We start from the raw sequence: 25,903 nt of genomic DNA on the forward strand, positions 1-25,903 counted from the left end.
TATTTTTGTGTTTTTGTTATTACTCATTTAACGTCACTACTAATAATAAAAAAATGGACATTTATAAACTTGCATTTGTGTATATAAATACATATATATACATTTCTTGCCATATATATATATATATGTATATATAAATATTAAAAATGTTTTGTTTTGTTTTTACTTTCATTGTTTGTTTTGTTTTTTTGGCTGCTTTTAACCATAAGCTTTTATTTTGTGTGTTTACTGTAAATGCTTCTTCTTTCTTTCTTATGTTTTGTTGTTGTTGCCATGCAGTTAGCTTTGTATAATTAAATATGCTGTAATTTATACTTTGCTCGCCGGCTGCTTGTGTTGAATGCGAATGAAATAAAGCTGAATAAAGTTAAAAAGTAATTGAATTGAAATAAAATAAATTATAATTTTAAGAATAACACATCACAGTTTGTTGCTTGTCTTCGGCTGTTGTTAGTTACGAAAATAGCAATTTTATATTTAATACAATTTAAATATTGTTGGCCTAAAAAAAGAATGCTGCAAGTTTTGTTAAATAAATTGGATTATTGTATTTCTACTGTAGATTGAAAAGTAAACAACCGTTGGTATTTGTATTTAGTTTTGGTTTTATATATTTTTGGTTCGTGGGCTTAGTTGTAAAATGATTTGTTGTTGTTGTTCGCAGCAAAAAATTATTATGTAAATTAAAGTTAAAGCAAACATAATAAATATACGTATATATTTTTTATTCCTAAACATTAAATAATTAGCATACTATGTGCTGTTCACAATGAAAATTTCAAAAAAAAAATTAATTAAATAAATATTTATATGTATATGTATATGTATTGCAATTGCATTTGGTTAGTGTTGAAAAATGCCTCTTAAATTGTAAATACTATGACTTAGTTCTTAAGTTTTCCATGTAAGTTTGAATTATTCCACTCACATGTCACAAACAAGCGTTAAAAATAGAGAAAAAGAAACGAAAAGCAACAAGCGTATTGCAAATCGCTCATACGCCAAGTGTTCGCTGCTTTTTACGTTTCATTACGTTACGTTACGTTACATTACATTTGGTTATGCATTTTAAGAATTCACGTTTTGGGGTTATCCAGGTTATCCAATGGTCGGTCCAATGGGACTTCATAATCCTCGCTTTGATTTTGTTTTCTTTTGTTTATACAACTCGTACTTTTGTTGTTGCTTTGCTTTGAACTTAGTTAACTAGACGTATGCGTAACTAAAAACAAAAATTTATATATTTATATTATATATGCAATTAAAAACTAATTTTCAACTTGTTTTCTTTGCGTTCGGTTTGTTCACTTTAAATTGTTTTTCACTTTTCTTATTTTGTTCTTTTTTTTTGGTTGTTGATCTTCTCGTTTTTTTTCGATTTTTGTTTTTTCTTTTTAAATTTGCTGGGCTGTGTGTTTTGGTGCATTTGATTTCCTCTCAGCGAGTGCATCGAGGTGCAATTGTCAGAGGCGTAACTCCTTACTCCAAGCGCGCCTTGTAGGTGGTCTTCCAGATCTCGGCAAGTGTGACGGCGCTATGGAAGCGATGGAAAATGCACAGAGGCAGTGTAATGCGCTGGATGATAGACCAGGGCACAAATCCGTAGAACTCCAGCTGCACCTGTGTTTTCATTAATTAAGAAATACAATCAATTAATTGTCAATTCAAATAGTTGTATATGCATTTACATTTAGCAAAATAAAGCGCATGCAGTAAAAGTAAAAGCAGCAACAATAGAGCTTAGGCTTGAAAATTAAAGTTTATACGATTACTACTAAAATTACACTTGGAAATAAATTAGATATTTACAATTTTCAAATATTTTGTATTCATTTAAAGAGCAATTAATTAGAAACTAGAAAAGTTCATTGTGTGAACTTTCTTAGAATAAAATAAATTATCAGACAGCAAATGTTGCATAGACTCAGGCTGAGGATAATAACTAGCAATTGATATTACAAATTTATTTTGAAACTGTTGAAGTTCTACAAGTAGATACATATATAAAATATAGCCACAATAGTCTAGCTGAGACTTAGTCAAGTCTTTAATAAAGCTACTTGACAAATCTAAATCTGCTTATTAGTGTTTGTTTAATATAAAAACCACAGCCTAATACACATTATATAAAACTTAGCTTACTTATTACGACTAACTATTGATAGTCAAATTTGTACTTTAATGAGATGGTAAATGGTAAAAACTATTTATGCTACATCTGCTGTTTTAGCTTTGAGTCAATTTACTAGTTGTAGTTCAAATGAAAAGTATTTACAACAGCTCTGAGTTCAAATTAAATTATATATATGTATATATAGAAAGAGAGAGAGAGAGAGATACGAACAAATAGGTTTGAGAGAGATCGAACGAGAGCGTTAATCGTCTTACTTAACTCAGTCTCGCTTACGTACATATCTACTTACAGGATTGGCGAATACTTTTTGAGCTTCGAATGTGTAGATGGCGAACATGGCGACATTGCAGATGAGCAAGAAGGTGACGATCTGCCGGCCGGGCTTGCTGCGGTCGTGCTCGGGCAAGTGGACGCGACGACGGGAAACATCGGCGATGAAGAGCAACTGCAAGATGACTTGGAATACGGCCATGCCGCCGGTGGTTGTGACTAGCAGACTGGGCTCGCTCTCGAGCACCTTCAAGCTGCCGGCAATGATGCTGAACACGGAGTAGGTGAAGAGCCCAAAGGCCGAGATGCGCAGCAAGATGTCGTTCAGGTTGGACTGCTCCTCGCAGCGGAACTTCAAGTTCTTGACTCTGTTAAAAGACAGAGAGCGAGAGAGAGAGAGAGAGCGAGAGAGAGAGAGAGAGCGACAGGATTAGCTTGAGCTAGACTTGAGCAAGCTGTTTGGACTCACCTAATGAAGCCCACTATGATGGCCAGTATAGCGAAGCCCATGAGTATAATGTGACTGGCATCGGCGAGATAAATGGCCAACAGCGAGAACTGCTGATGACGCACCAAGACGAAGAAGAGTATCAAGCAGATGAGCGCACCGACCAACAGCAATAGACCAAAGAAGAGTCCCTTCGACGAGCCAACGCAGTCGACGCGACCGGAGCGTGCCTGCTGCGCCATGGCAACGGCACGACGCGACAGCATCACCTCCAGCCGATGCTCCAGATCCTCATCGTTGAGACGGCCCGGATAGCGTCCGATGTGCTTCCACATGACGTACAAAACGACGGCGCCAATCAGCGAATACTCAATGATGAACGGATACAAGAACGGAGCCGAGTCATAGACAATGGTGCCCATGATGTCGATGCGGCCACAGGCGGTGGAGTTGAGTGTGCCAATGTTGGAGGACAGCGCCGCCGGATAGATGTTGTCCAGACTCTCCAGATTATCGAACGTAATCAAACCGTTGGACTCATCGTGCGATAAGTCCGAATAGGTTTGGAAGCTGTTCTCCATGCCGCGTCCCAGTAGATTGTTCATCATGTTGACAGCGCTTTCGGTGCTGCTGGCTTGTTGCACATTGGCATTGGTGCTGGGCGTGGAGGCGGCGGCGGCCAGAGTGTTGAGGAAGGATGTGGCGCTGCTGGCAAAGGCGTTGCCATCAGCTGCAGCGGGCAACGTGGGTGCGGCCACGTCGACGGGCGTCAGGCTCGGTGCGGCGCTTGAGAAGAGGCGGTGCATGCTATTGAAGGGCGACTCACTGGTGAAGCTGCTGCTGCTGGTCTCGGTGAATGTGGGCATGGCGGCGGTGGTGGTGGTGGTGCTGCTGGTGCTAGTGGATGAGCTGCTGGTAGGAATGTGGCTGCTGCTGCTGCCCATGGTGCTGGTGGCGGCGGTGGTGCTAGTGATAAACTTCTTCAGCTTGCGGGCCATAGTAGTGCTGTGCCATTGATAGCCGGGCGTCGTATACGGAGCGCGAGTGGTGCTGGTGGTGCTAGTGGTGCTGCTGCTAACGACACCGCCCATGCCCAGACTCTTCGAAATGCCATCGACAGTGTTGCGCACCAATTTCGAGAGCACATTGTCGCTCTTGTAGACGCTGCGGGGCAGCACGTCCTCGCCATCGAGCACCTCGAACTCATTGTTGGGTCCGGCATGGGTGCGGAGCACGGTGCCCGCATGTCTGAGCGCATGCTGGCGTATCGAGTGGGCAATAGAGCTGGCGCCGGGGTCGCTCTCCAGCTTCTGATGATGAATCGTTATCTCCAGCAACGACTCCTTGACCAGTGTGCGGATCCAGACACAAATGTTGGTGGCCACCACATGCATGAGACCAAAGCGAGCAATCACCTTGAAGCGGTGTATGTTCAACTGCAGAAAGAGACAACAAACAAGCCAAGCAGAGCGAGCGAGCGAACGAGCGAACGAACGAGCGAGCGAGCGAACGAGTTTGAGTGTGTGTGTGTGTGTGTGTGAAAGAGAGAAAGGGGAAGATAGAAAGCAATGCGCATGGTTGCTCTTGAGTAAAAATCATACAGCACTCGTTGTATATTCATATATATATAATAATAATTATGTACAAAAATAAATAGTTTATAGCTTAATAATTTGGCATAAAGTATTTTTATATAGAGAGCATAGCAATAAAAGAAAAGACAAAAAACTAACTGCTTATAGCCCTGCAGTTCGCCCATATAACCCTGCAGTTCTGCTGCTCAAAAAGTTGCTCAGGCTAACGCATCAATTGTAATTAGTAATTAACACTCAGATTAGCTAAATCGCACTATAAACACAAAATATTCTGTTTATTTTATTAGATATAAAGCGCAAAGTAGTTCAAAATCAGTCAAATCAGTCTTTAGCGCTCATTTGAGGGTTAATTACCTTCTTTTTTTTGTCTGAGCAACTTTTGTGTATGTTTTACTATTTTGTAGTATTTTGTCCCATGCCCCTGAACAGAGTCTTAAACATAAAGTACGTACATTTAGTTTAAGCTAGTTATTAATTATTTATATTGTATTTTGTTTGCATTATAATAATGGTAATTATTAGGTTTTAACACATATTACACATACACATACATATACATATGTATGTATGTTGTTGCAAATGTTAGTGAAATGAGCGTGGGGTAGAAAGTAGTAGAGTAGAGTAGAAAATGATTTGTATATCGTACCTGAAATGGTGGCCTAGTCTGCGATCGCGATTGGGGCGGAGTTGTGGGAGTTATGTACACAAAAATGGTTTATTAAATAAACTAAGTACTTGGCAAAATTTCGAAATTTATTTAAATATTTTTTGTTTGTTACAATATGCTTTTTATTTGATGATGTAAAAAGAATGATAATGAGATGAATGAGTATGGAGAAGGTGTAGTTGTGATTGTGAAGAGTATGAGTGGAGCTGAGTGGCGTATACATAGTGTCGGATATATATATATATATATATATATATATATATATATATATATATATGATGCTAGTTGCTAGTTATATGTACATTCGACTGGGCCGAACTGTAGCAATGGAGGCAAAGCGTTTAAAGCGAAGTGATAAATGTGCTAAAATATTAATGATGACGTTACGTTTGCTAAGGCGCGAGAGTGAGTGAGTGAACATGATTGATTGGATTGAGAAATGAATGAGAATGTGACTGAAATGAACTCAACTCAACAACTGAACTTAACCAAGAGTAAACCAAACTATGTTAGCTGCCAATTAACACGCCAATTTGTGCGAGCGATTTTGAGGCGAAAGAAAACAAGTGTTTGTGTAACGAGTGGCGAGAAGCGAGTAGCGAGTAGCGAGTAACGGATAAGCGAGAACAAGAGCTGATTGATTGAACCGATTAACCGCGCGAAGAACTAACAAAACTTAAACTAAGTAGTCTAACTCTCTCTCTACTTAAGCTTAAAACTAACCTCATTTTTATCGTTGTAAGACTGGGGAGTTGTTCTTGTTCTTGTTGTTGGTGTACGCAACATACAATTGGGAGTAGGTACTAGCAAATAGTAGTAGTAGTAGTAGTAGTAGTAGTAGGAAATACGAGTTATAATAGGTAGTAGTAGTAGTATATTGTAAGTAGTCATAGGCTTATAGTGTTTTAGTTTTAGTTTTAGTATTTTTTAGACGGTAAGTTGAGTTAATTGGTATCATCGCACTAAACGACTTGAACTTGAGACCCACGAACTGGATGGAATCGACTTACCCGTGCATTCATGAATATAAAATACATTTGCATAAATGTGAAAATCATTTGCAGCAACGGATTAACTCCAATCAAAATATGATGACAGGGCGAATCGAATGGAATTTCGAAAAACGAGCCGAACTCCAAGCCAATGTAGATCATTGCTCCCAGACCAAAAGCTGCAAAATATCAAAGTTACAATCGACAAAATATGTTAAATGAAATGTTTCAAATGCATTTGCTGCTTGTTTGGGAGTTTACCAATGGCACCGACGCGTAGAAAGAAGCTTCCATGCGTGAGATCGCTGTGCGTAGTCTTCCGTTTGCGTACGTTCTTCGGGGTGACGGCCACCTCAGCATCCGTAGCAGCTTCCTACACACACACACACATAGACAGATACACACAAAGTTAGTTCAGTTAGTCACGATTCAATTCATATGCGCACCCTAATTGATGTGACCTTATTGCTCATAATTAACGTTTCATTGCTAAATTCAACCCCAACAATAAACGCACATATGCAAATAAATCAGTTATATCTGCACTGCATGTGAATCTGAATCATTAAATTAAAACGCTGATTCAAACAATTCACAAAACTCAATCAAATTACTGAAATTCCCATTTCTGTGTATTCTATGCTATTGAGACTGGGTACGCACCTGATATGCGGCGCCTTTACCAGCTTTGCCAGAGTCCTTAGAGCCTTTCGCATCCTTCGAATCGGCTGGATCTGCATTCTTTGTTTTCTTCGATTTCTTTTCCTTGGGTGGTGGTTTTGGTTTGGGTACTCCGCCATTGCAGCAAGAGCTCTCTATAAATATAAAATAAAGCAATACATTAAATTATTATACAGTAAGCATTAGATACAAGCGACGATAAAAAAAAAAGTTAATGCAAAGAAGCGTTTACAATGAATCAAGCAGACCCAAATTATATTTTATTATATTCTATAGAAAAAAGTTACTAAATCTATTAGTTAAGCAGTTTTATTAGTTACAGTTATTAGCTAAGACTTTTCAAAGTTTCTTGAATAGAAAAAGTTGCTTATGTAGCAAATTGTGTTTAAATAAATCAATCAGTGTTCTATAAGCTTAACTTTTATTAGATTAACAACATTAATTAAGTGATTGCAGCACTGATTTTACTTTAATGCATTGCAACTCAATATTTTTGCTTGTCAGCGAAAAATTTCCTGACCCATTTGTTGCTTTGAATGAAATTGACACGCTGCATTTGTAATTAATGTGACGGAAGCATAGAAAATGAAACATAATAGGGTTGCTTGTTGCTTGCTGCTCGCTTAGGGGTAGGGCAGCTAGTTGTTGCTTATATACCGTAGATAATTAAATGGATGGACTCACCTTGCAGCAGGAAACAAAAGACGTAGAGCAAAAAGAGTATGCTGGCGCCATAGAGATAAGTGAAGAATGTCTCGTAGTAGAGTACCGGTAGTCGGTGTGTGGTTACATCGCTAATTACGTAGGCGATGCACACAACGATCAATAGAATCGCATACACCAGGCTGGTCACAATAAACAGCGATGTCCTGTAGATACCAAAAGCAAAGCACAAGTTAATAAGTGATAAATCTTAAGTGCTTAACACTAAGAACTAGTTACAAGTGTGCTGTAGTGTGGTGTGGTGTGGTGTGGTGAGTGCTGAGTTTTGTAGGTTAGTGTCAATTACCTAGTTTTAGTTGTGGTACTAAAATTTGCTGTCTAACAATCGAACAGTGCGAATGCTTCACATGCATATTGAAGTGCATAACTCAAGTGCGCCCAGCCCTGGTAACAGGCCCCCCCCCCACACACACACACAAGCAGCGAGTGCCTCATTAGCTCTCGATATTCGATGCCAATCAGCGTGTATGGGCACAGTGGGTCAGTTGGCCAAAGCAAGTGCACAAAACTCTATACTAGTAGTTGGTGCTAACTAAATTTACAGTGTTATTCGTTTTATGTTAGTTTGGAATGGAAATATTCCTAGAGTTTTCCATAGAATAACGTCCATTCTTTCCATACAAATTGCCCATGGTGCAACTCAAAAGCGTCTTGTGCAGCTCATTGCAGCCACATTAGTATACACACGCATACATATGCACATTACACACACATACAAATACTTAATGCTGCTATAGTTTCTGTCTGTCTTTTATCTTGTTTGACTGCCTAGTCTTGTATTAAAAGTAGTAGCTGGGGGACTGGGACACACATAATTGTAAATTTTTAGGTTATATTACCATAGTTCGATTGGTCCCGTTATTGGATTGGTTTGATACGTTCCCTGGACCGTTATGTTCGCCGGCATAAAACTGTGCTTATTTGGATTTGGCTTGAACGTGTAGCAAACCCTATAAGACGAACGGGGAATCGTTTCAAATGACATTCGATAATCCAAATTCAATGTCCAAACACACAGAGACACAGAAAGGAGGTGGTTTTACCAAAAGGAGCTTTTACAACTTGGTGGGGTCATTTTAATTGGTTTATAGTAGCAACTACTGAGCTATGCTATATGCAGAGAGTTAGGAGTATACATGTGGCTAGCAGTGTAAGAAGTAGGGTTGCCTATATACAGAAACGCTTGGAAGTTAGTGGGGTAACAGAGTTATGTGTGTATCTATACGTGTCTATGACTGTGTGTGTGTGTGTGTGTGTGTGTATGTGTGTGTATGCGCAAGGGCCTGGCACTTTCGACGGCCTTGAGTAGCATCCACACACACAGACAGACAAACACACATCCACGCTTATGCGCTCTTTCGTTCGCTCGCTCTCTTTCTCTTCATTTTTTGTAGCACCTTTGCAACGGCTGTGGCATGACGTTCTTCAGCTCCATTTCCTTGTTGGCCGCATTATTTTTTTCAGCACTGTCGGTGCTGCCGGCGGTGTGGGAGCGCGATACCGGCAGCGTGGCCATATTATCTCCGCCCTCCACATCGACGGTAGCGACCTTAACTTCACCGCCGCCCATTTGTTCCGTTTCCGTATCGGTCTCCGTTGTGCCTGGCTGCTGGTACTTAGTACTCGATACTTGTATTATCGATAACGATTAACGATTGTGCGTATTTATATTTTTATTTTTGATTAACTGATCACAGTTGTTCACTTGTTTGTGCGTTGTTGTAAGGCTGTTGCATGAATGTTGCAAAATGAAACAATTTGTAGCGCTTGGCGTTGCAGGCAGCAGGCAGCGCAGCTAAGTATGCAACAACTAAACAGTTACTGCCGCAATTACTGTTATACACGCTTGTTGTTGTTCTCATTCGCTCGCTCTCTCTTTGGCGTGTGTGTGTGTGGAACGCATTTGAAATGCATTTGGCGAAATGAGGCGTGGCCAGCAGCTTAAGCCGCACTTGAAAGCCATTACCGTTATATGCGTTGCTATTGGAATGCGTCCCGGAGCGACCTAGTGACCTCTCTTTGCCGCTCGCGCCGAAACTCTCTGGCGTAGCGAGTAAACAAGTCGAGCTGCCAACCCTGACGCATTCCAAAGTGCGCGCGCTCTCGCTCTCGCTGTCTCTCTCTCTCTCTTTTTGATGCTTGGGGAGCTCTACACACAGCCTCCAACATATATATATGTGTGTGTGTGTGTGTGTATGCATTACATAGACAGTCATATGTATAACTGTTAAATTTGAGCTGCTGCTTAAGCATTCACGCTCACACACACACACAGTCTAGTGTGTTTGTGTGTATTGCTGCCCGGTGCTATCAAAACCAGGAGAGACATTTAACGGCACAAAAATTCTTAGCGCGCCCAACGCATCTTTTCGCCAAAGACTTTGCTTACTCCCCCACACACAAAATAAAAAGAAAAAAAAAAGCGTACGGGCCAGCAAATTGTTTCATTTTTCAATTGTTCAATTGTCAATTAATTAGCAAAGTTAGCTAAACAAAGTTAGCTTGCGCTGCTAGTTGTTGATTTGCAGTTTTGCTAAAGTTCAGCACTTGAAACACTTTTCACTTTTTACACAGCTCAGAAGAAAAAAAATGCATAAAAAATTGAAATAATAGCACAGCGCACAAAGTTTTTGTTTCAATTCAATTGTTTTCAACCATTGAGACTGATAAATCACTGCATATAGAACTCTAGCTTGGATACTTTTGGCTACCTTTGGAGCGCTGTGTACAAAACACGTCCAAGACCCTTTACTATCCAACTACAACTGAAAAGGCTCAGCAGCCAGCAGCCAACAATGAACGAAGCTGAGCCAGAGCCAGAGCCAGAGCCAGCAGCCGCCCCTGTTTGACTCTCTTTGCCAACTCTCTCTCTCTCTCTCTCTATCTCGCTCGCTCTGGTGCTCTTGCTTGCACTCTAGGGATGCAACGTGCGCTGCTCTCCAGCAAGAGGATGCTGTGTGCGTGTGTTTGTGTGTGTCTCTCTCTCTCTCTCGCTTGCGCCACACGCTTTGTCTCGCTCTTTGGCTTTTTATATTCGAGTCGTAGCGTAGGAGAAAGCGCGCTTTGTATGCCTGAAAGTAGGACACTCACTTCATCTCTCGCGCTGCTCGCGTACTGCCCCGCCTACTGCGCTGCCCGCCCCTGCTTGCCCAATTGCCATTCATGCTGCGCTCGCTCTGTTTGCATAAAGCGTTGCAATTTTCATTCCTTTATTTCATATTGTTTCCATATACACATATATATGTGTTTTTTTGATTGGAATGTTAATGAGTCGTTGTGCTGTGATTGCGCGTCACCCGCAGCCCCCCCCCCTTCCCTCACCCCCTTCCCCACCCCCCTTCCATATGAGCTAGCCTCTTTAGCCCGTTGGCTTGTTGACAAATCTCAAAATGGGTTTTAGTTCCGTTTACATTTCAGCTGTTCAACTGGGCGGACTAACTGAGCTTAAGCCTTTTATTTGTTTGCCCAGCTCCTTCGTCACATGTCCAGCAAACTAATCGAATCATTCGTTTGCATAGCAAATTCCCAGCCTCATATGAATTTATAATCTCAATACAGATTTCAAAATGGAAATGGGGTCATCAATGAGATTCGCAGCGTATTTCTTCTACAAATCCCAAACGCTGCTGCGAATTCGAATGCGACAGGGTGACTGGGAACTGGGAACTGGCAACTGGGCACTACTGGTGACTGGCAATTTCAAATTGCAGCCCAGCCCGCACCGCAAGCCGCCGCATCGAACATCAAAAGTCAACAAGGGAGCGAGAACAGAGCAAAGCGCAGCAGTAGCAAAAGCAAAGCGAACTGCAAAAAGCGAAAAAGGGAATGAGCTGTCAGTGAACTGAAAAGCAACAGCCCAAAACTCAATTACCTACGGTTGGGCCACCGAACAGAGCAACTTCCGTACGTGCATACTAATGCACGTGTGTGTGCATGTGTGCATGCCTGTGTGTGTGTGCCATGAGACCGGTCAAAGTCAACCCCAAAACATGTAAGCCAGCCAAGCCAAGCAGCGCGCACAGTGGTACAAGTAGCTAATAAGTTGTAATACAAATTGCGCAGCTAATAAAACCAAATAAATTTTTTATTGCTGCCAGACTATATAAATTAATATATAAATATATAGTTTAAATGTAAAATAATTTATTGGGCTTAGTCTGCAAATTTTGTTAGCGAATTTGCTAATCAAAGTTATTTGTAATTTAAGAAATTTTATTTTTATTATTTTATTTTATTTTTTATTGCTGTCCGACTATATAAATATATATTTTAAATGCAAAATATTTTATTGTGCTTGGTCTGCTAATTTGCTTATCCAAGTTGTTTGTAATTTAAAAAACTTTATTTTAATAAGTTTGCCAGTGGCATAAAAAGTTTCTTATTGCATTTGTTGCCGGAAGTAGTATATAAATATTCAAAAGCAACAGCAGCAGTGCTAGAGAAATTTCTAAAGATTTTAGACTAAAGTGCAAAACTTTGAGATATTTAATTATAATTAGTGTAAAAAAGTATATTCAAAAATTAGCTGTCTATATAATTATATACAGAAATATTTATAGATATTAGTCTGCAGCAAATCGAATGAGCACTTATCTTATTGTTAGAAATATTTCGAACTCAAACTAAACTTTTCTAAAAAATATTTCTTACAATTTACTTTGCTCAAAACTAAATAAAAATTCTTTCTTTTTTTTCGTCTAATGCTATACACTTTGCCCCACTGCCGCCTGTCAGCAGCGCAGTTACGATATACGCAGCAGCAGCAGCACAACTTTATTTACTTTGAAAGCAACATTCGAATATCGTAAGCGTGACTGCGACTGCGACTCGGATTCGCTGCTCCGGATATTTTGCGTCCTTTTGTTTTGTCGCACTTTTCACAACAGCGAACATCGCGCATTCTGTTTTGCTCGCCCATTCACTAAGCCCTAAGCCGGCGTGAACCAGCAACAACAACGACGCAGTGGAGCGCTCCTGCCTCTGGCCTCTTGTCATGGCATGAAGTGTGCGCTTCAATGTGCTCAATCCTCGGCTGGCGGAAGGGTGCCAAGGGATAAACTGCGACGTAGCCAATGCCAACAATTGCGTCGCCGTCATTGCAATGCATAAGCCTAAGTGGAAAAAAAAAACCACAGACTGTCCATCAAACCGCACCCAGAGTCAAACTGCCGTGGGTGACAGTTGGTAAACCCTTAACCCGAGTAAATAAAGACTAAATTGTATTAAAAATCCAGACGGGCCACTACACTACACAGTCAAACAAGTGCAGTGTCTGCTCAAACAACGAATCAGAGCCAGAACCAGGTTCAGGTTTGCCATAAAAGCGCTTGAAGCAGCTTTAGACTAAACACACTAAATAAATAATAACTACTTTCCTAATCAGTACTAATTGGATGGATTATTTTTAGTAAGGTGGTGTATTTATGATTAAAGTACGGTTCAAGTAATAGTTCGCATGTATTTGAAATAAATTCAAAGCTAACTATTGCAAGTAATTCGAAGATGTATTTAATAATAAAATTAAATCATGCGTAGGTTTCTCAATAATTTAGAGTTTTGAAATAATCCGAAGATGTATTAATCATCATATGTAAACATTGAATTATTAGAATTTGAGTTGTTAGCTTATTTTTATTTAGGAGGTAAACCAAAGATTAAATAATCAAAAAATAATAATGGGAATATTGACAGTTTTAAAATAATACAAAGATGTATTAATCATAAAATTTAATTATTGATAATTGGATTATTTTTATTTAAACCAATGATTAAATTACAAATAATCAAAAAATAATAGAGGAATATTTGGAACTATGGTAAATACATTATCTAAATTATTTTAAGTTTTGAAATAAATGCGAAGATGTTTTATTATTAACAGCATTTTCAAGTATCAAAACTCTTGGGAATTTTAAAAATATTTTAAGCGAAGACTTCAATGGTTTCAGATTAAATTAAAAGGTACTCGAAGCAGAAATAGCTTAAGTATTTATGTAATAATCAATAAAAATTATTGGAATTTTTGTTTAATATACTTATTTTCAAAGCGCTTCTGCTTTAGCTAAGAACTTCTTTGGGAACCTTCAGTAGAGTTTCCCAGAATAACTTCAGAAATTATGTCATGGCTTCAAAGCTAATATTAATTTGTAATAGCAGCTTTGATTTGCAAATCCTTGAAAATAATAACACTGGCGCCTAAGCCTTCGCAGCTTATTTTAATCTAAGGTCTCTTGCTTTAGCTGATTAATAGCCCTCAATTAGGCACCGACACTGCCCTTAAAAGCCAACCCCTGTCTGAGTCGATAAAGCGGGCAACGCGTTAAGCTTTCAATAGGAAATTAAAAGGCATTTGGAAGGCTGCTGTCAATGGTTTTATTTTTGGGTCACGGTTTTTGCTACCCCCAGGTGACAATTTGTTATTAATAAATAGGTAAAAATACGCAGCTGGCGACTAATCGAGCGTTAGGCCTAATCCCCAGTCGCAGCAGCATAAATAGCAAAGGCACAAGGTCCAAGTGACAGATCGATGGAGCTAACTGGAGCCAAATGAATGCCATGGGATAAGACTTGAGAGTCAAGTTGTTCGAAATTGTTTGGCAAGCAGCATGGAATTGTTTTAGCAAAAGGCGCGAATGTAAGTCAAACAACAGTACAATGACTTAAGGGCTGGACAGTCAAAGTGAGGGAAAGAGATAGGTAGAGATAACTTGGGCATGCTTGGCTGCCATTTGCAGTCAGCCAAGTGGAATGCAGCTTAAGCTCGAGTTTGGGCTTGTGCAATTTGTCAGCAACTTTTGAACAACTTGAGGCAAAATGCATGTGGCATTTGTGTGCCTATTTCCTCTCCAAAAAAAAAAACAAAAAAACGAGACACAAAACAAGCGCAAGACAGACAAAGCAGATGGATATGCCCGCTGCTCAACAATAAATCGGAAATGTAAGGCAATGTGCCGCAGTTCGTTGACATTATAAGCTTGCCAAACAAGCGCCACCCCACCCCACCCCACAGCTTACAACAATGACAAACAAAAGAGCGAGAGAGAGAGAGAGAGAGAGAGAGAGAGCAGCTTGTAAAATAAAACTTGTAAAAGAATTGAAAAATACTAAATAACTAAATACACATCATTCAGACAATTAAAGTTTTTTGTGTTTAGCGTTTTAGGTGCGCATTACTATTTCAATGGGTGAGAGTTCAACAAACGCTCTATTTGGTTAGGTGTGGGGGCAAGTCCTTGTTGTTGGGTTAGTATCAACTACATACATTGGTTAGTTCTGAGGCTAAGGCTTATGAATGAGAGATTCGTATTGGAACCAAATCTGACCTTTTATGTGGATGCTTCAGCACCGCTGGATGATTGCCGCTGCAACACACACGTTCGATATTGATTAAATGACAATGTAACAATAGAGACAATACTTAGTAGCTTAAGCTTAGAGTACAATATATAGCTGACTGGAACTATAGGGTATGCAAGCAAATATAGCTTAGAGAACTATAAGGTTAAGTACAAGAGCTTTAGTTTCATATATAGCTTGCAGTACTATATGGTATTTAAAGAGCTGTAGTACCATATATAGCTTAGAGAACTGCAGGCTGAGTACTATAGGGTAAGCCATTAGAGCTTAGATGAATATTTCAAGAGCTTTTGTATAGAATAGAATAGAATAGGTTGTTTATAGAGCTGCAGCTCTTTATATGTATATATAGGCTAAAGTACTATAGAGTATTTAAGGAGTTATGGTACAGAAGAGAGTACCATAGCTGGAAGTTTATACATATATGACTGTAGTACTACAGCTTTGTGTACTGTAGGGTATTTAAAGAGCTGTAGTTCTGTAAAGAGTAGCATATATATATATGTACAGCTTGAAGTAATCTAGATATGGTACCATATATATATTGAAGTACATATATGGCTGTAGAATAGCAGTATAGCAGGGTATTTAAAGACCTGTAGTACCATATATAGGCTTAAAGAACTGTAGGGTACTTAAAAAGATATAGTTTGTAGAACTAAAGTGTTTTTACTGTAGTAATATACCCTATAGTACAGCATAGCTTCAATACTATTGCGTACTATAGGGTATTTAAAGAGCTGTAGTGTTGAGAACTATCGATAGAAAGTAGCTGTAGCTTTAGCAATTACATATGCTTAAATAAAAGGTGTTTTTGGTGTGGTTATACACAAGGAAGACATTGAGAATATGACACACATAAACATTTACATAATATATATATATATATGTAAAGTACTTATTGCTGACTTACTTGGCATTTTTTGGTCGTCTTGCATCGATGGGAAAATCATCATCGAAATCCAAATTGAAGTCCTCGCCCAGATCGTGTGGCACTAGCGGAGTACGCTGATGCGCAGGACTTGTATGGTAGCCATCGCCTTGCAGCTATACACCGAAATATATACAGCAGAGTTAGTTGGTTGATAGTCAGAAATATGTGCTAGCTACAACAATAAATTGGAATTTATAGTAAATGTGAGTTAAACACATTTAAGCAAAGCAATTAAGTTAGTTTGATATTATTTACACATATACAGTAAAAAGTTTATAACATGCTAAACATAAAAGTAATTCCAATTTATTGTCTGATTTTGATTTTTGTTTTTTATTGATTATAAATTATGGCAAACGCAAAGTTAAGGGCGTAACGTTTTGTTACTCGTGCAAGGATTTTGTTTACAGATTTATTTAAACAAATTGTCACACTTAAGCGTCAAGAATCAAGTTGAACTTTGGCTGCAAATGTACTGATTAAACAATAAGAGATTAATGCTTAAAATAATATATATATATATAGTTATACATATATACACACACAATACATAGAGAAAGGCAATTGGTAGTAGTGGTGGCAATGTAAGTAGTTTGTAAGTACATATGTATGTAGCGATTGTGAATGGAATGTATTTGTAGCTGAAATGTATGAATGAATGAATTGTGAGTCAAGTGTATGAGTCTGTGTGAATGTTTGAATCCTTGTTACGAGTAGACGAGTAAACGTGCCCCTACCTTGACCACAGTGCCGACCTGATTTGACTCGGTGGCCGATTGTCGATTATCCAGCAAATTGGCTCGCTCCATATTCTCCAATTGTAAAGTTTCTCTGGGCTGATCCAATAGACGTTCGCGCATCTCATGTAAATAAGGACAACGCTGCATTCCTCGCTCGCTTACGCCTGCGTTGGATTTCCAATTCGCTTTTAGTTTTAACTGTATTCTCTTTTCTAACTACTTAGTAGGCAACTTCTAGTTTAATATTATACACAAATGGGCATAGTCGAAAAGTCTAGGAGGTAATTGCTTTGCAGCTTTTTCTACAGTGAAAATCAGTCATACAGTTTGCAGCAGCAGTTGAATTCTAAGACTTTTAGTTAGCAATTTGGTCGTGTTCTGCAAATAGAAGAATTATAAGAAGAGAGACAATTAGTTTAGAGTGGATTTGGCTATGACGCGCAGTACGCAACATCTGGCTGAACATTCTTTATGGCCTGATGTACGTCACTTGGCTAATAAAAAGCAAATTCCTTGCAACTACCTTGACAACATGCTCAAGGGGTCATCATGCCACACTTTGCTTGGCCCATTGCCAGCAGCTTTATATATATCTATATAACATATCTGTTGTTGAACTGAACTTTGGCGCGACGCCTCTGAGTTTCCGTATTAGTTTTAGCATTGTTGATCATAATTGGCGAATAGCAAATCTTTGTCGAATTTGCATATTTAAAAACATATATATTCTGTACTTTGCATATAGCAAGGTCGTGTGCCAGTTTTCTCAATATTTTCTCAGTCTGGGGTCGCGCCGCTCGTTTCGTTGTAAGATTTTGGAATGTGTGGGCAAAAAGCTAAAGCATGCTGCTGCCGCTAGTCTAAACAAATGATTAGCAGCCAGCCAGCGCCAGCATTAGATTCGATGCTCTGAGCGAGCGAATCGCTGAACGTGCTGGAATTACAATTTTCGCCAGACAGCAAGACAGAATAAATAAGCATAAAATATAAGAAAAACTGCATAGTTTGGTGTTTCAGCTATGCTTTTGTTTAAATATAAAGATCAAACTGCATAAAGCATAAAACAACAGCAACTTGAACAACATTTCAAATATATTATTTATATATTAAGTAATCATTTTCTTATCGACTGTTTTACAGTTGACATTAAATATATAATAAAATATTTATATAAATTATAGAGCTTTCGCTCTTTTATTTTAGCAACATTTAAGCTGAAATATTTTGCTTAGTTCGACTAACTTTAATTGCTCACAGATACATTTGTATCTTTCATGTGAAATCAAACGCTATATATATACATATATTTAAATACAAGTGCATACGTTTTTTCTCAAAGATACATTTATTTTTATTTTATATTTCACAGCAATTAACATGTCACATGCAAAAGCTGATGAAAAAACTATAAAGCTGTATAACTATTTTTCTTATAGCAGCCCTGTGGCAGGGTTGTACAATTGGCAACTGGTCAGTCATAAAAAATAGCCGCAAAATATAAACAAACGTTAACATGTTGGTCGAATCGCTAGCGTTGCTTTTGTTATGCTGGTCATGCCACCAGTTGGCCAGTTGCAAACTGTTTTGGGGCAGTGTCGCATGCGCTGCCACCTGCCACACCTGCCCCGCCCCCACCCACTAAACAACATTGCTCAAATTGCAAGCTTGCTTAATGCCATTAACATTTAATGGTTAACAGCAACTGGCAGGCCCGTTTGCCTTTTGAAGCTGAAAAGCAAACAGCAAGTGGCACAGCCAGACAGAGAGGGAAAGAGAGCAAGAGAGAGGGAGAGGGGAAGAACTTTGCAACTAGCGCACATACGTTAATTTGCAAAGTTTTTGTAGCTTTTGTGCAATGCAGTAAAGGGATTTAAGCTAAGTGTGTGTGTGTGTGTGTGTGTGCGTGTGTTAATTTGAGTGTCCAGTAGTGCACTTAAGATTAACATACATTTACTTCAAGTAAATGTAACAACTGAAACTCATAAGCAAATATGATATTTTTTTCTAGAACAAAGTTAAAAACTTTAGATAATTAATCGAAATTAATTTGCTTTGAGTTAAAATCAATAATGCTAGTTAACAATTGCTGTTAATGATCATCATTAAAATAGAGCTCATAATATTTTGTTATAAGCTAAATTTCATTTTATGGCATTTATAGAAAATGTACTGAGATGTTTTCTAATTATTTGTTTTTATTTAATACGTACAAAATATAACAATAACGCTTGTTTACGCTTAATTTCGAATATAATTTTATTTTATATTTTTTGGTTGTTTTTTTTACAGCCACAACTTTTGGTCTTTCGGCATAAACAAAAGCCACAATAATTAAAAATGCAGCAGTGACGACAAATTATTTATGCGAGACATGCTCGCCGCCCAATTGTTAACAACCGAATGTATATGAAAAAATTGTAAATAATATAATAATTTGATTTTCAATTTGTTTTTCATATATTTTTATAGCCTGCATTGTTCTGCAGGAAAACAACTTTCGGGCCACTTTGGCATAAACAAAAGGCAGAGCACAGGCGCTGAGCATTATAAATGCAAAACATGCGCTCAGAGCAGCATCGTGTGGCATGCAACACCCTAATTGTTTACATGCAACAAACTGCTGGCGGGCGCACTATTTCCCACAGCCGACGATCAGATCTCGCATTTGTTATTGTTTTTATGACAGAAGACAAAAAGTGTCCGATGACAGATTATAAACAAAACGACGGAAGCTCAACCGCACCCACGACAACAGATCGGCAGCTCTCTATATAAATATATAGTATATCTCTCTCTGTAACTGTCTGTGTTTCTTTTTTTGTGCAATTTAAGCGCTGACCACGCCCACTTTGTAGGCCGGAAATGCAGTTGCTGAAGAACAAGATGAGCGTAGACCACAAATGGAAATAGAATAGAAATTCAAATTTTATTTGGAACTCTTGCATGAGAAACTTTTGCCAGGCCAGCTGGATGCAGCTTGACTTGCAGCCCAACCCAGCCCACCACCCACTTGGCAGAGATCTATAGAGACCCTGCAGCTGACGTTTTCCATTTGCTGTGGCGCGTGAGCTGCTTTCATCGGTGGTCAGCGCGGCGTCTGCACGCACCACACACAGGGGTGCGGTAGGTGGGTGGGTTGGGCTGAGTTGGGTGGTAATTGAATGGCAACCACCCCCATGGGTATTCAATTATATGTTAGACAGACGAGGTCGCCGACACATTAGCTCAATATGCAGATATCCTTGCATTTTGCTTTTGTTTTCAAGCTGTTTCTTCTTTTTATTGTATTTATACACTTTGATAATTGGAAAATGGAAAAAAGGAATCGCAAGTCATGCAAGGCAACAAAACGAATTAGCTAACTTCTTATTAAGAAAAACCAGATTGTTGTGGAATTTTGTTCTGCAGTAACTTGAATAACTGCACAACTATTCGTGTTTATATTTTATGTATAGACAAAAGCGCACAACCGTTAATGCTGAAGCAGCTCCACCGCTAGATGGCGCTGCAGCTAAAACGTGCTGTCACGTACTAGCTGACAAATGATTATGTGACTGGGTCAATCGGTTTGTTGCTCCTCTCCCAGTCAAAGTGTATTTCAAAGTCTGTTGCAGCCAACTTTATTTATTTGTTGTTATTGTGGTAATTCTGCTATTTTTTATGCTGCACAACAACCACCCACGAATGGCAATGCAAAACACACCACCGTTGCAATAATGTTGATGGATTCAACCCTTGCCAGACATAAACTGAGGAAAAAAATGCTTCAAAATAAAGCCCAAAAATTCAAGGTTTGTTCAAAAATAAATCATAGAACTCTTGAGTTACTAAAAGCAAAGACTTAAGTCTATATCTATATAAATATTATAGAAAAGTCTAGTTGCTGTTACTATAGCTTAAATCAGAAACTCGATCAATAGAAATATGTATAAATATTATTACTATTATTTTTGAGTTCCAAGTAAAGCATTTCAATATTTTTATTAAATAAATTTGTGCTATAGAATATTTACTATTGGCAATTTTGGGGCGCAGCTAACATTTTTATGCACTTTGACTAGAAGTAGCTGCAGCTAATTTCAGTATTAAATCATAAGCTATTGATAACTTTTATTTTGATAAAGCCAATCTTAAACCTTATAAAATTGTAATAGCTTGCTCTAAAATTTCAACCCTTTCAAGATAATTTGACTTACATTAGCTTGATTCAACGACGACTACTATCGACTGATCTACATAAAAATGGAATACATCGTCTTTGAAGCTCCTGAGCTCTCTAGAGTCTAGACGTAGACTCTTGTGGGTTTGAGTGTGTGTGGACAAGTGACCCAGTTTCTTACTGTTGTGCCAATTACTTTTAACATCATTTAGCATTGTTTAGAGCGCTGCGCTCTTGCGGTTGCTCGTTTCGTTTTCAATTTCAGTTTCATTTACATTCATGTGTGGCTTATGTGCTACGTTTTGATTGCCATTCGTTGTCTATTGTCAGTTCTTTATGCAATTCCTGGCCACTCTATACGACATATATATATACTATATATATCTGTTTTTGTTGTTGTTATTGCGGCACTACTATGGCTTTTCTTTGACTGCGAAGGTGGGCACAAGAAGCGAACAAAAGAAGCGACGTGTTGGCCAAAGAAACGCATGACAACGATTTTTCTAATGGAGAAGAAGACCAAGAAATGTGAAAACAAATACCAAAGCTACGGACGTGTATTGGTAAAAAGCTTACGCAAATGTATATTGTATACTTTCTTTTTGTCGTTAGAAATAATTAGCGCAATTTGTTGTCAATCGACAGAATTGTTTACATTTCGTTAGCACATAAAAAAAAAACTTGTCAATGTTATAATCGTATATTACAAAATTGTTCGATACAGTGCACTAATCTACGCTCAAGTCATTATTCGGGGTAGGCCTGAGAAATCTCTGGAGATAATGGGCCAAGCTGAATTTGATATTCTTCAAACAAAACACAAAGAGATATTTCTTTTCTGATTCGTAGTAGTCAAAAAAATCTTTTAAATATTTTTATAATCGATTGGATTTTATAGACGATTCAGTATGATTTTTATATAAAAAAAGAGTTTTTTCGTCTGTATGAGCAACAAGACCTCAGAAACTACAAGAGCTACTACGACAAACAACAAAAGCAGATCAAAATTACTTTCGATCTTTTAGTTTACCTATTTCTCATATTATTATAATTTAATACGTAGTTAGACTTTGGCTGTGATATAAACTATTACCTATATTCCTATAAGTTAAGTGGGAAATAAGCTACAATTTTTTAAAATGGCGCAGTGGCAAAATTTTTTTTGTTACGTTTAGCTTTGTTTGTTTCGTACTTACTTTTTGGGTTTCTTCAAACTTCACACGCTTTACATTACAGCTTCCACTTTGGTGTGCATCAATACATACATATGTGTGTCTATGTATGTAATTCGTCAATGCCTCGAGCTCTCGTGCGCTTTGTTTTGTTATGCGTTTCGCATGTCGCAGCCACTTTTTGGGCTGTCAAAAAAGCGAAGCGCGTGGGGCTGTCTCTGGTGTTTGCTTGAAGAAGGGATGTGTGATGAATACGAAGCGGAGGAGGCGGCGATAAGTTGATAGTTGAGCGCGCGCGTTTGCTTTTGTTATTGTCCTGATGCGTTTTTTTGCCAAAAATTTGTTGCGCTGCTTGTTTGCCGAAAAGCGGAAGAGGCGACAAGCAACAGACAAAATGAACGACGACGCGCACACAGCGTAGACGACGGGCAAACTTTTTGTTGTTTTGCACTTGTGATTTTAACTTTTGGAAATGTTTTTGGTAACAAAAGTCTACAATTTTAGGAAGCCAATAGTCAACTTATGCACTTGGGTAGAGTCATAGAAACAACAAATTATACAATGCACAATAATTGATACGAAAAAAAAACAACAAAAACTGTTTAAACGCGTGTTTAAGCAATGACAGCAACAATTGCAACAACAACAACTTAGCCAAGCTGACTTGAGAATTACAATTAAATGCAAATAATTGGCATTTGTGTATATTACTTTTGTTGCTTGTATTTAGTAGTTGTGTTTAAAGCTGTTGCTGTTGTTATTGTTGATGTTTTGCTAGCAGCCACCGTATTATCTCTTCCATCACTCGTAACGGTTCGTTTACAACTGAGTTCGAACGCAACCAACAACTCAAAACGTAAAACGCAGCTGCGTCGGCGTCGACGGCGACAGCGAAAGCAACAGCAGCATAAGTTGAGCATGCGACGAACGCAACGCTGAACTGTGGAGCAAAAACAGTTTTTTTTTTACATGCTATATTAACTTGATTTTGTTGGCAATTATTATGTTATGTGGCACACTTTAAATTTATATTATAAATTTATTTATTTGAGTAAATATAAAAGCGCACTTACGCCAATCATTCATATGTTTTACTTCATTTTGTATGATTGCCACAAAATCGTGCGCACCTCTCCATAGTGCGTTGCTTTACGTTTTGTCGAATAACGTAAACAATTTACGATATTCATCTACGATGCTGTTGGCGTCGACTGCGACTGTTGCTTTTGCTTCATTAGTAGTTTCGTAGTCTACTGCACATTCGATTCGATTCGCGACTTAGTAGACAAAATGTAATGATTGCAAGAACGAGATGATGATTTCCAATATAGATATGTGCATAAATATGTATGTATGTATGTGTGTGTGGGCTTGTATGTGGAGCAACACGTGAGCTGTTATGTCCATTAATGAGTGCGACAGATTTCATAATTAAAACTAAGTAACAGACTAAGCTTTGTAAAAATTAGAACATGCCTACACAAAAATTGAAATGCTCATTAGGTTATGTAATTAATTCTCTCGCGTTGCGCTGGAGTTTATAACGAACTTTAAAGCTGCTTAGCAAATACTAAATTTAATACAGAAATGTAATAATTCTGAAACTTGGTAGAACAAGACTTGTTGAGTTAATCGATTAAATCTAAAATTTTTTTTTCAATTTTTTGATATTCAAGCCAGTGTTGATGAATGCAGCCAAAGGCAAAGCTTCTAAATAAATATGCAAGTTTTTAAGCTGCCACACAGGACAGTGTGCTTCATTGGAACTTGATAGCTTTGTGCACTACGCACACCCTCGAGTGGAAGAGTAAAGGACTCCCACTGGCGAGTGCGTCTCGGTGCGTGGGGCTCTTTGTATGTGTCTGTATGCTTTGAGGGGCTTAGAAGGTTTTGAAGAGGTGCGACATGATTCTAGGATGCAGCTACAGTAAACAGAGAGTCGCGCAGGCAGCTGTGGGGGCTGTTGCTGGGAGTTTGTGCGCAGCGCATGCGCGTGCAATGAGGAAAAAGAATCAAACTGACAAAGGACATTCACCTCTTGGCGTATAGTTTTACCGCCAAACAGGGTGCATTGGCTGTAAACTTGTTTTTGTATCTAATTGCAATGTGTGGGCTGCACCCACAATAATGAACGCCACCCTGAATGGAAATGGAAATGGGAGGGGCTGGCTTTGGGCAGTAAAAGGCTTAACCCGCTACAAAACCCCCAAATTATCAAAAAAAAAAAAAAAAAAAAAAAAACACAGCACACACAAAGCTAATTGAATTAAATCAACAGGACGCGGGATATACGCCCATAACACATTTACATACAGACACACATTGGGCATGAACTGAACTCTGAAAATAAATATACACACAGCCCAAAAATGTAAGAAAAAGAAGGCAACAAGAACGCTAACCTAGTTTTCGGTCAGCTCAGTTGGCCAGGGCGTGGTTGATATCCCGGGTAAGCAATACACACATACGCACCGTTAACTCAACGCAACTGAATAGTATCCACAAAAACTGCACTACAAATCAGGGGCAAAAAGCATCCACAGCATCCACATTTGACTACCACAAGCGAGTGAGCGAGCTAGCAAGCCAACGTACACATTTGCGCAAGCGAGTAAAACGAGCTGCAAGAAAGAGAGAGAGAGAGCGAAAGAGAGTGTGAGAGCATGTGAGAGCGTAAGCCTGGGGAAGCTGCTAAGCTTGAGTGCAGCAGCAGCTCGCTCTCCAACGCGTAGTGCAAATGCAGCCCAATTTCAAATATATATACATACATATACATAAGCACATACATATGTATGTATGGGTACTTACATATTTTATTTCTCGTTGCGTTGCCGCCATAGGATACGTCGTTTGCTTTGCTTTAGATTATTATAATTTTTCTTTGCCTTTGCCTGCATATTTATTTACTGCTTCAGTGCTCCCCCCCCGCACTTTACTATTTTTTATGCGACGCAAGCTTTTTTACACGAATTTTCAATTGTCGTCCAGCCAGCCATCCATGTATTGTTAGTAGTAGCGCTAACTTTGACCCATAAACTAAAGGAAATTGAAAACAATCAACGTATGCTTGTGTATATTTTTTCATAGTAATCGAATTTAATTTTTTATTATTTACTGCGTATTTACTGCTCTTAGCCACAAATAGCATTCGAGACTTTGCTGTATATGTATGCATACATACATACATAATTGTATGTATGTTGTTTGTTTTTTTTTTTTTTTTTTGTAGACACAATACTTTAAGGAGCTTTGTCCTTTGTTATACAGTTTACTTGTTCTTTTTTTCTGTTATATTTATAGCCATTTAATGCAATTTACTTTTAACATTCAATTTAATTGTTGATTTTGGTTTTTTTTTTACGGTTTTGATTACTTGAGTTACAACATAAGTGAAAATATTGTTTGTAAATTAATACGAACGATTAGTTTATTATTGGCTGTTTATTTTTATGTTGAATTTAATTTGAAGTGGGGAATATAACATTAAACACGTTTATATGTTATTTTGTTGTTTACTTTAATATTTTTATTTTTTTTTTTCTGTTACTACTGTTATAGTTGTTGTTTTTTTTTCTTTCAATTCTAATGAATTTTGAATTTCGTTTCGTAACTAGCAACTATTTTTAATAAATTCTAATATACGTTGTAAATATATATTTCAAGTTTTTTTTGATTCGTCTTACAACTACAAACTTTGACTTTAGTTGTTCTTGTAATATTTCTTGTAAACACCGATATTTTCGTATAAGTTGGTAAAGAGCTATGCAGTCGCATGTAACAGGAGAACGACAATAACAGTTTGTCTGTCTGTATGAGCTTTAAGATCTTAGAAACCATAAGAGCTAAATACACCATGGTATGCAGATACTATTACACTCGATTCAGAGCGAGTTTTTTTTTTTTTTGGTATTGGCCCTCCCCATTACATGTTAGCTGCTATGTGTTTATATGTGGGCCTGTTGCGGTTCCCTAGTCAAAGTGTATTATAAAGTTGGCTGCGTCCAACTTTAGCTGCGCACTAGTTTTGTATAT

General features: G+C 38.3%; 1 protein-coding gene across 10 annotated transcripts; it reads right to left on the bottom strand.

The window, feature by feature from the left end:
* Positions 1 to 1,330: 1,330 nt before the first annotated feature.
* LOC108607006 (CG42492) lies at positions 1,331 to 22,694 on the bottom strand. Of its 10 annotated transcripts, none has more exons than XM_033294328.1 (12): positions 22,657 to 22,694; positions 21,896 to 22,398; positions 16,556 to 16,918; positions 15,780 to 15,913; positions 14,833 to 14,871; positions 7,472 to 7,656; positions 6,770 to 6,921; positions 6,368 to 6,479; positions 6,125 to 6,285; positions 2,874 to 4,288; positions 2,412 to 2,772; positions 1,331 to 1,620 (listed from the first exon to the last, which is right to left on the bottom strand). In XM_033294328.1, exons 3-12 carry the CDS (start codon positions 16,685 to 16,687, stop codon positions 1,480 to 1,482), a joined length of 2,832 nt encoding a protein of 943 aa, XP_033150219.1. In that variant the 5' UTR covers positions 16,688 to 16,918; positions 21,896 to 22,398; positions 22,657 to 22,694; the 3' UTR covers positions 1,331 to 1,479. The 10 variants fall into 10 exon arrangements, with proteins under 10 accessions (XP_033150219.1, XP_017853074.2, XP_033150218.1 ...); XM_017997585.2 differs by lacking the exon at positions 14,833 to 14,871 and adding an exon at positions 8,350 to 8,460 and having other exon boundaries at positions 16,538 to 16,918; XM_033294327.1 differs by having other exon boundaries at positions 16,538 to 16,918.
* Positions 22,695 to 25,903: the final 3,209 nt, after the last annotated feature.

Source organism: Drosophila busckii, chromosome X (assembly GCF_011750605.1).
Source record: "Drosophila busckii strain San Diego stock center, stock number 13000-0081.31 chromosome X, ASM1175060v1, whole genome shotgun sequence".
In the NCBI taxonomy this organism is placed as follows: Eukaryota; Metazoa; Arthropoda; class Insecta; order Diptera; family Drosophilidae; genus Drosophila; species Drosophila busckii.